The 10,800-nt window shown below is 51.2% G+C and overlaps 1 protein-coding gene across 3 annotated transcripts in view; it reads left to right on the top strand.

Moving 5' to 3' along the window:
- Positions 1 to 716: 716 nt before the first annotated feature.
- SEPTIN11 (septin 11) overlaps positions 717 to 10,800 on the top strand; it is an 89,816-nt gene continuing 79,732 nt past the window's right edge. For all 3 annotated transcript variants that reach the window (XM_087826830.1, XM_087826824.1, XM_087826832.1), the window contains exon 1: positions 717 to 784. In XM_087826830.1, the coding sequence (XP_087682956.1) occupies positions 758 to 784 (27 nt within the window). In that variant the 5' untranslated portion in view covers positions 717 to 757. The remainder of the gene's footprint in view (positions 785 to 10,800) is intronic.

The following is a 10,800-nucleotide window of genomic DNA, read 5'->3' as shown; positions in this document are numbered from 1 at the left end:
CGCGGCGGTGGGTCGTCCGCAGCAGCAGCCGCTCCGGCGTCTTCCTCCCCCGCGGCCCCGCCGGCCGCCGCCTCGGTGACAGCCCCCCTGCCCGCGCCGCGGGCTCTCCCTGGGGGACACCCTTCCGTGGGCGCGACTCTTCCCGGCGGGTCCGCGCAGCCCGCCGCGTCGCCCATGTCTCCGGGCGGCCGCCCCCGCTGACCCGGCGCCCTCGCGCTCCCCGCAGCCGCTCCCGCCGCCCGCCCGCCCGGCGCCCTCGCGCTCCCCGCAGCCGCTCCCGCCGCCCGCCTCGCCGAGCGCGTGGCGCGCCCGGGGCCGGGATCGCCGCGCCCGGCTTTCCCTCCGACCCCAGCACGTGGAGGAGCGGGGGGCGGCGGCCGGCGCGCGGGCTCGGGGCGTCGCGGCGGGGCTGCAGAGGGTCGCTGCGGGGTGCTGGTTACCCTCGGGGACCGCGAGCCCCGCCGCCCGGGCCCGGAGGCCCGCCCCCCGCCCGCCCTGCCCGCGCCGCCGCCGCGCCGCCCGGGCGCACACCCCTTTCTGGGGCAGCAAATGGTCGCTCCCAGGCGGGAGGCCATGTTGCTCTAATAAAGCCGGAGGGGCGGCGGCGCGGGGGGGCAGACGGCGCTGGCCGCGCGGGAGCCGGGCGCGAGCAGACGCAGCCGCGACGGAGGCGCGGGGGAGGCGAGCCGGGGCCGCAGCCGGGGCCGGCGTTGGCGCAGGGAGCCCGGGCGCAGCCGGAGCCGCCGCCGCCGCCGCGATGGCCGTGGCCGTGGGGAGACAGCCCGTGAGTGCCGGGGCCTCTTTCGCAGCCCGCCTCTCCCGCGGCGCTGCTGGTCCCGCTGGGGCTGGGGCGGGGGCGGGCGGGAATGGGGGGCCCGGCGGGGCGGCTGGGGCGTGGGGGTGCGCGCGGGGCTGGGCGCGCGTCTGCGCCGAGGCGAGGGGCGCCGAGCCTTGGCCGCCGCGTGATGCAAGTGTAGCGCCCCGCTGCGCCCCGATTCCCAGGACGCGGGAGGAAAGGGACCCCTCTCCCGTTTCCCCTTCGGAAGGTCCTTTTAGCCGCGGCGTTTCTCCGCCGCCTCGCTCCCCGCGCGCACACCTTCCCGCGTGACAGCCGAGGACGGCGCCGGTGCGGGGCTTTCCTCCCGGCTCCCGGCGCAGGGGCGAGCGGGCGCGGGGACTCGCCGGGCGCCGCGTCCCCGGGCTGCCGGCGCGGGTCGGAAAAGAGAAGGGTGGGATTTCCGCGGTGTTTCCCCAGCGCATTGTGAGGTCCGGACACCCCCAGGCGTCCGCCCCGGAGCCGGGCCCTGCCCAGAACGTGGACAAAAGCCCCACATGGCCTCGCGAAGTTTTCTAAAGGCCCCCTTGTCGGGCTGGGTGGAGGAATTAAAACGCTCCGCCGGAGGAAGGCCGGGGGCGGCGGCCCGAGGAAGAGGAAGGGGGGCGGCGCTCAGCGCGGGCGGGGGGGATGCTGACCCGCGCCTCCCGGGTGCGCCCTGCGCCCTGCGCCCCTGCGCCCGGCCCGCCGCGGAGGGCGCGGCTTCCCCGCATCCCCGGGTGAGAGGCAGAGGCGGGGGGGCGGCCCGTCCTCCCTGGTGGAAGGAGCGGGGTGGGGAAGGCGGAGCCCTCTCCCTCTCTGTCTCTCTCCGTCTCCGTTTCTTTGTCGATGTTCACAGTCCACTTTCGCCCCACCAACTTTCGGGGCGCGTCGCTCGAGGTTTTTCCTGCTCTGCCCCCCCCCCTTCCCGTTCTCTTCGCCTGCCGGTCGCTGTGCAGCTGCAGGTGGCGGCTGGACAGATTGTGTAGATACAGACAGACAGAAGTCCCCGAGACACTGGAAGCCACGCGACGCCGGCCACGCGGGCGGTGCTCGCAGACTCCGCGCGCTTTCCGCGACTCCCGCCCGGAGGCCCCCTTATCCCCCCTGCCCCCCGCCGCCCTCCCGCCGCCCCCCCGCCGCCCCCGCCCCCGCCCCCGCTGCCCCCGCCGCCCCCCTGCCCCCCCCCGGGTCCCCCGCGTGTTCTGACTCAGGCTGATGATTCCGCGCCGAGCCGTTTTCGGAGACCGTCTCCCGGGTCCGAAAGGGCCAACGGCCGTAGGAAGTGTAACTGCGGGTCTTCCCGGCATTGAAAGCTGTGATGGTTAATGACAGACTTAAGAATTCCGACCTCCTCTTGCACACAAATTGTACTCTTGATAATTAGTGGTCAGAGATTGCTGTCACTGAGGAAATTTGTAGCCTCTGGGCTAAGCTGCTTTTTTTTTTTTTTTTTTTTCTATTGAGAAAATTGGGGTCCAGAGAGGTCAAGTTTGTCTGGTATAATTACTCGCGCCCCCACTATACTTATTTCCAAGGCAGGGATTCAGATAACTAAAATAACAATATCTACTTTAGGTAATTGGACCGCATCTGGGAGTGCAGATGTGTGTGTGGGGGGGTATCTTTCTGTAATACCTATTGCGGGTGCATTCTTGAGGCGTGGGGAGTTGGAAGAAATAATTTGCTGCACATTTTCTATAAATTAGTTAGTTCATATATGTCAGTTAAATAGGAACAGTATGTGGATTTAAGATTTAGTTGTGTGGCCAAATCATATCCAACACCAGGTCTGTCAACCAGATGTGAGCTTAATCCCACAGAATTCTTGGGTAAGACCTCGCTCATTCAAATAACAGAGGTTTTTAAAAGCGTGCGCGTGGAGGAGGTAACTGCTTTCTCTGCGCATTCCCTGTTGTCACTGGAATTAAGATTAAATTACTTACGGTTTAAAAACAGAAGACTTCTTTCTCTGACTGAGCTGTGGTATGGGTGATCCGGAGTTGACTACAAAGTTGAAGTCTTTTCATATATTTCCAGGGAACTGTTTCACTTTGTTTCTCACTCTGTAAATGTCTTAAGTGTAGCATCTGCAGTTTGTCTTCAAAACACCCAAGTACATGCCGATTGTCCAAACACGGCTCGGAGGGGTCCACACTGCGTCATTCTTAGTGGGATTCTCTGCCCCTTCTGTCCCCTTATCTGCTCTGTGATTAGAACAAAAGAAAGAGTGTGGAGAGAAGAGAGTCGCTCCGGAGTCCATCTGTGCGGGAATGGGGTTTCTCTAGTGACTTCTTTGGAATTCGATTTTTTACAAAAAGTTCTTTAGGAAAACACGACCATATCTCCTTTCCCTGAAAACTGCCTCCCTCCTCCAGATCGAAGGAAAGTTCAGTCAGAATAATTTGCCCTCAATTTTAGACATTTTCAACTTTGAACACACTAGTGTGACATCCCAGGTAAATATGACCTTTCACTGAAGAAAAATCCTTATATGTCAGATGCAGTAGTTTCTAGATTATGAAGCGGTTACAGTAATCCCCCTATAGCTACAGTTTCGCTTTTCGGGGTTTCAGTTACTGATGGTCAACCTCAGTCCAGAAATATTACGTGGAAAATTCCAGAAATAAGCAATTCGTAAGTTTCAAACTGGCTGCTGTTTGGAGTAACATGATGATGGGCCACTTGCTGGGCCGCCCAGGGACGGGAACCGCCCCTGTGCCCCTTTGTCCAGCTTATCCACGCCGGTGCGCTCCCTTCCTTTCGTCACTTAGTAGCAATCTGAGTCATCACACTGACTTGTGCCTCAGTGCTTGTGTTCAAGGAACCCTCATTTTTCCTAGTAATGGCCCCAGAGCACAGGAGTAGTGATGCGAGCGATTCAGGTACGCCAAGGAGAAGCTGTCAAGTGATTCCTTTAAGTGAAAGTTTCCAATACGGTAAAGAAAAAAAAAAATCTTATGAAATTGTGAAGAAGGAAAAATAAATTCGTGCTGAGAGGTCACATTTATAAACTTTTATTACAGCATATTATTATAATTGTTCTATTTTATTAAGAGTTATTGTTGTTCATCTCTTACTATGCCTGATTTACAAGTTAAACTTCGTCATAGGTGTGTATGTGCTATTTGAGGTTTCGAGCAGCCACTGGGGGTCTTGGAGCGTACCCCACCAGGTAAGGGGGGATTGATTGCTTTATATTCAGCTACAACCATGTAAACCTCAAGGCTAAATTCAGATGTTTCTTCAATGGATTTGCCGTTGGCTAGAAAACAAAATCTCCAGCTTGGTGTGATAGGCTTTATTTCCGTTCTAATCTCATCCCCTGGCTTCTCCCTTTTCCCACGGATGGTCTTGGGGCTTGGCTCCGAGCAGACCCTGAAGCACATCTGCGGTTTCCCAAATGTAACTGATGATCAGCAAGAGCATTTCTCCCCTGGGGATGTGTCCACGTTTTGGATGAATTAGTATTTTTGCCTCCAAGCCCCAGGGCAGCTGTTCTTTTTATTTTAAGCAGAGCATGGTGATTTACTCTACCTCGGAATCAGGCTTTATGTAGCTGGTCCACTCTCTTAGAGTGTGGTGTTCATCCAGTTAGAGTCTAGAATTTGATAGAAACTTGAGAGGTCATTTGGTTCAGCTCCACCACCACCCCCCTCCACCCCCCACCCCCAGTGCAGAAATATTTATTCCTAGCAGAAGGTACGTGTTTAAACTTTTCCAGTGGTGGACATTCCGCTATGATATCCTTCAAGAAACATGTTTAATTGTTTTTTGTTGAGCAAAAAGAAATGGAAAACCGAGTTCATTTATTTGCTCATTTAACACTATTTATTGAGCACCTCCCCCCATGTGCTGGGTGCTCAGGACATGTCAGTGGACAAGAGAGAAATTCCCTTCTTCCCTGGAACTATTATTTTCTGAGAGATTTAGTGTCTGTGTGTATTAAAGTGACAAATATAAGCCATTTAGGGAGACGGGAACTGTTTGCCTGTTGCTGAGTCAACGGTAATGATGTAGGTAAAGGATCATCTGTCTGAGGATCATTACGTACAGTTCCTGAAGATATGGTCCGTGTTCAGCAGGAGGAAGGTGGGGACTGACATTGAAATGTTATTTTTCCCTTGTTGTAAAAGTGCCATTTCTAGGCTTGAGGATGTGGCCCACATGGAGGGTTCTGGCTGCTGTACTTGGAGAAAGATTAATGGAGCTGAGGAAAGTCCAGGGAATGGCCATCCAAATGATAAAGGGGCTGTTTTCCAGGGGGAGGTTTTTAAAAATTAAAACTCTTTAATCAGTGATATAAATTATTCACCTTGAGGCTCTATAAGCAATCATTAAGGAATCCAAGAAGCATTTGAGGTGCAGTAATCTCTCCTTTTAAAATCTTAAAAGCTGTAGATTTTTAAAATCTTTTAAAATAGCTTTTTAAAAAATGACATGTCTACATCACAATGAAAAATAGACCCCCTAGGAATTGATTAAAATAACAAAACTGCACATATCCACCAGCCTGATATAAAAGCTCGTAGATCATTAGTGTATTTTTTTTTTAATTTTTTGAGGTTTGCACCAGCAAGCATAACCCATCTCGAATAAACTGCTGCTTAGACACGACACTCTGCGTGTGTGGACCCTGTCTGATTATAGGGACACTCATATAATAAAGGGAACAGATGCTTAGTGCTTTCAAAGAGGCCACCCTGTGTCTGTGTCCAGACAAAGGAACGAATGATTTGGATGGCCTACTTTGATTGATTGCCAAAAGACCCAGTGTTTATACCCGCTGGTGATGCCACTGCCGACAGTGATCTCAGGGCTTAGACTCCCTGTGGAGCAGGCTACAATCAGTTTTCTGTGCCTGTGTTTCTCTTTATAGGACCTTAAACTTGGTTGGGACCAGGGCTGGGGTGGGACATAGGGCTACTCTTGGATTTTTATCATTTACTGGGAACTGTTTCTCGTAGTCTAAGGTAGCCCTTTCTCAATTGGGGTAAGCGAAGCTGAACCATTCTTTAAATAAAGGCCCAGATCTACAGCTTCTGCCCTTTTTTCCAAGGAGACCTACTTTACAATATAATTGATATCCCCCTCAACCCCTTTTAAAATCCAGATTGACAGAAAACTCCCTTCCAACTAAACAATACCTCTCCTGACCCACTCGAGCCTGCTGGCAGCCCATCAATGCCGCCGCTGTTGAACATAAAAACAATGCTTGGGCTAAGGTGATACAGACTGACTTCTGAAAAGAATTTGCTGGGTGATCGAAAGTCAAATTTGCATCATCTCAGACCTGGCCTGTGGTGGAAATCAGGAGTCTGTTCCCTGATACAACCAGAGCCAAGGCATTAGAGCCACGTTGTTTTTTCAGGGTCCGTGCCAATGAGTGTGAGTGCCTTGCTCAAGTCAAAGGACACCGGAAGTAGAATCGTGTGTACACATTCTGTGCACCTCCTGAACTCTGACCCGTGGGACAGAGTGTGCTGTGTTGGTGGAGGGAGCAGGCGGAGGCCTCGGAGGCTTCCTGCTCCGAAAAGAACGTCTCTGGTCTCCACGTGGGAGCTTTGTTCCTGCCATTTTTGTTTGTTTTGCATTTTAAAAATTGTAAATATATATGTAACATAAAATGTACCTGCTTGTTTTTGATGATTCAGTAACATTCCTTAGGGAAGAATTTATGATTTTCTTATTAATCTTTTTCCTGTAGAAGTATAATCACAATCATGTAGGTAGGTTAGAAATTGCAGAACAAAACAACCCTCAGTAGCCGAGCCATCGGTAATTATCCTTGGCTTCCTCACCCATCTGCGTCCTGTGCGCTTTCTCTGTGCAGGGCTGAGGTGGTGATGCGGAGTATTAGAGATGCTCTCCTCAGATTTCCCTGAAAGATGATGAGCAGTAGAACTGAGCAAGGAAAGCGAGGTGGGAAAGGGTTCCAAGCCCAGGAACAGCCCGCGCACAGCTCTGGAAGGGAGGCAGAGCCTCGTCAGGAAACGCAGGGCCGCTGCGACGTCGGCGTTCAGAGTGGGCCGTGGGAAGAGCCCAGGCCACGCAGCGCCTGCTTCCAGGCACGCGCATAAGTACCACACGGCTCTTCCCATGTTTTATATCCCGTCCACCCCTGTCCTTAACTTAGGGTGGCTCAGACCCTTGGAATTGGCTGATGGAAGACACTGAAAGTCTGCAGAGTAGTAATTCTTCAGGATTCAGTACAGTGGAGGGGAGATGGCAGAGGATCAGAGGAGTCGATTCCTTTCGTGGCCAAATTGAGCCCTTAAACAGCAGAGGAAGTGAGACTGAGGAACTGCCCGAGGGGAAGGAGGAGGGCCCAGGGACAGCATCCCCGGCACGGCTTCCTCTGCCCGTCTTCTGCTCGGAGCCCTTCCTCAGGATGGAGAAGAGAAACTGAGTCCTGAAGGGTGGGGGTCCACCTTGGACTGCAGATACCAATCAGCGTGGCCCATAAAGAAAATTGAAAATCCATTGAATTCTATGAAAGTATGAGAAATGTCTGTACAAGCCAGGGCTCGTTAAGACCTGACACCTTCATTCGTCTCATCCCTTTGTGCTGTTTTCAGGCCACTGTGAGTCCCGTCCGTCTCATCAGGGTGCCCATTGCATTTACTCAGATCTGCTGTTGAAGGGAAAAGCCTTGACCAAAGACCTCTGTGCACAGGAAGCCTGCTCAGCATCTTGATTTTTAATTTTTTTTCTACTTAAATTACTGTCAAGACGATTCTCTCAGTTTAGCCTCACAGAATTCCTGAGAAGTACTATAGACAAGGAAGGAGGCACAGAGAACTTGTTACTTTACTTACCTACTGTGGTACAGCCAGTGAGTGGGAGAGACGGGCCGTAGAAGCAATGACTCTTAGGCCCAAACGCATGCAGACCTACTGTCCGTATCGGGCAGTTATGTTAAAGCATGCTGAAGTGACCCACTGGCCCCCAGGTTTGTGGTTTCCATAGCAAAAGTTTCTTTATTCTGCGCCCAGAGTCCTTGTCTGTTCCATTCTCTGAGATCTGTTCCATGCTGTGTGGACGCCCGGACCCAGGCCGAGGGAGTGTTCCCATTTTGGACATGGCCAGTCTGGTGGCAGAGAAAAAAAAGATTTGCTAAACCCTGAGCTGATTTTTCCAGCTTTTAGATGGGTCACTTCCACACGAACTTCACTGGCCAAAGTAAATGGTCTCTCCTAAATGTACAGGACGGGGGTGGATAACAGTCCTTCTGCAAAGAGTGGCTCTGTCAGCCACTTGGCCAAGCTTGAGGGCCACGGGATCGGGAGGTGAGCCCTCCCCTTGGGAGGGGCAGGGCATATGCTGAGAGGTAGGAGTTTGCCATACCGCCCTGGCCAGTGTGGCTCAGTTGGTTGAGCATCGCCTGGTGCACTGAAGGGTGACCGGTTTGATTCCTGGGTTTCGAGTTTGGTTCCTGGTCTGTGTGAACGGGAGGCAAATCACGTTTCTCTCTCTCTCTCTCTCCCACTCTCTAAAAATCAATAAAGACATACTAAAAAAAAAAAGAGTTCGCCATACCTTCCTAGTCAGGGAATTTACTACAGAGCCAAGCGTCTTTATTATTTTCTAAAAATTATCTCCCTGTGTAATGATTTCTCTTACTCTGTTTGCCCTGCTCTAATTCCAGCTAGACATGTTAGAATGATGAGAGGGCAAGAAAGTGTGTTTATTAAGGAGCCTGACTGAGCTGAAGGCAGAGAGTACGATTGTCCCTATTGTTCAGTCACAACGAGTGTCCAGTAGCATCGTCACCAAGTGAGTGATGGGTGGTGACTTTCAGAAAGACCTTCTGCGCTGCTCACTGGGGCCCCAGCTCTGGGACTGTTCTCTCTGGAAATGGTTTTGAGGCCATTAGGCCTTCCAGCTGCGTGACAGAATTATTTCCCTTGGGATGCTTCCGAATCAGGCCTTTCTCAGCCGTCTGTTCCTAACTGCGGACGCATCAGATGGCACCCTGCTTTTCTTGCTTTGTTTTCTCTCTGCCGAGCGGCTGTAGTACATAGCGTTTTGGTTATGAATGTGGGCTCTGCCGGGGTTCTGGGGAATCAGCTCTGCCACTGAACCACCTTTGGGACCTTCGGCAAGTGACTTACCTTGTGTACCTCACACACCCCATCTGTAAAATAATAGCAATGCCTTCCTTAAAGATTCACCGGATTAAATGTTAGTATACAAAGTGCTTATAATGATGCAGGAAATATTCGTCTTCAATAAAAGGGATACATACTGAAATAATAAGGACTTTGATTTCAAAGAGGGGGAAGGGAGGGAGGAGAGAGGGAGAGAGAAACATCAGTTGGCTGCCTCCTGCACGCCCCCCGCTGGGGAATAAGCCTGAAGCTTCAGGCATGAGCCCTGACCCTGGAATCGAACTGGCGACCTTGTGGTGCATGGGATAATACTCAGCCGACTGAGCCACACCGGCCAGGGCAATAAGGGCTTTTAACTGAAGACTGGGCTCAGGCCAGAGCTGCCACCCCCTCCACCCAGCAGGAAGTGAGCGTTTCCCCCTTCTCTCCTGCACCTGAAATGTGCAGTCTTCCCTTTTTCTAGTCACAGCTGACTTGAGGCTCAGCTCAAACATACTCTCTTCTTGAGGCCTCTGCTCTCCAGCTCAGGTTTCGGTGACTTTCCTGCAGCAGTGATGCCTACACTTTATGTGTCACCCACATAGTATTCTGGAGCTCCCCCCACCTTCTTTAAGTTACCTTTTTTAAGTAAAGAGGAATTATCAAATATAGTGGTAAATGTTGAAGTAACCTCATTACCATAAGCAGTGTGTCCTGCTGGCCTTGAGCACATTCTTGTGTTCTCAGCCTATGTCACCAGACGTAAGGATTGAAAAGGACTTGAAAAGGGAAGGGACTATGTTGTGCACCCTCACTAAGAAACGTTTGACTGGATGGCTGAAAAGTGATCCTTTGGCTCAATTGGATAAGACTTGTGTTGGATGAGACTTGTGCCAGCCCACATCCTCTCAGTCTACTTTTTTACTCCAGCTCTTGCTGTGCGAATGTCAGGCAGGTGTCTACATATCAACAGCTTTGTGCCCCAGGCATCTCTGCTGTAGCCACATGGGTTCTGCTTAGCTCTTCTGACCTATATACACATCTGGATGTCCAAAGGAGTTACCATCCCATGGGCCAACTGTAGACTGATGACAATGGAAGCTGATGAATAAATACTTCTCTCTTTTGTCACTAAATTGGACAATCCTGAGGCATAATCTGGGGGCCCCACATGGGCCCCGGCCACCAGGAGTGGTTAGCTCCATATGTATAGCCCTAGGATGGATGGCTGACCTTTCCTATTACACTTCCCAGTCCCCACTCCTGTTTCTCTGGATCACTTCCCAAAATAGCTACATGCATATATGTCCTTGCCTCAGGCCCCTGTATTTTGGGAAAACCTAGGTGAAAGCACCTTGTTTCCTGGCTTGGGGCTCTTATTTTATACTTTATGCAAATAAGGAAGCATGAATGTTACTTTTGTAACATACCCGGTTACTCTGGACATTAAAAATATATGCTCAGAACAAACTGATCTTTTATCAGGTTTTTACTATTTATTGGAGAGCAATAAAAAAAAAAACTGTTGTAAAAATTAGACTCAGAAAAGGAAAAAGCTTGATAGGTCACCTAAACTTTTCTGTAGTTTTCATTGCTAGTTCCTTGGAATGGAACTCACATTCTTCTCAGGATGGAAGCGCTTGTTTCTGAGTGCTTAGTGCCTAGTCTGTTCTGTAACTTATTTAACATACCCATTTCAAGTCAATTACATAGTATATATTTTAGAAACTAGATACAGAATATAGGGGAGGGAATATATTTTTGATATATGAGCTATGAACTTGTGCCAAAGCTTAAAACTGCTTTGAAAAAAATCAGAGAAAGTTTGGGCTTACATTGTCTGCATAGATTAGAAAAAAATTAGGTAATGATTCTTGAAACAACATTAACTAATAT

The sequence above is a fragment of the Miniopterus natalensis genome, chromosome 1 (genome assembly GCF_054644295.1).
Source record: "Miniopterus natalensis isolate mMinNat1 chromosome 1, mMinNat1.hap1, whole genome shotgun sequence".
Taxonomy (NCBI): domain Eukaryota; kingdom Metazoa; phylum Chordata; class Mammalia; order Chiroptera; family Miniopteridae; genus Miniopterus; species Miniopterus natalensis.
Note: the sequence above shows the minus strand (reverse complement) of the source record. Positions and strands in the feature narration are given on the sequence as shown.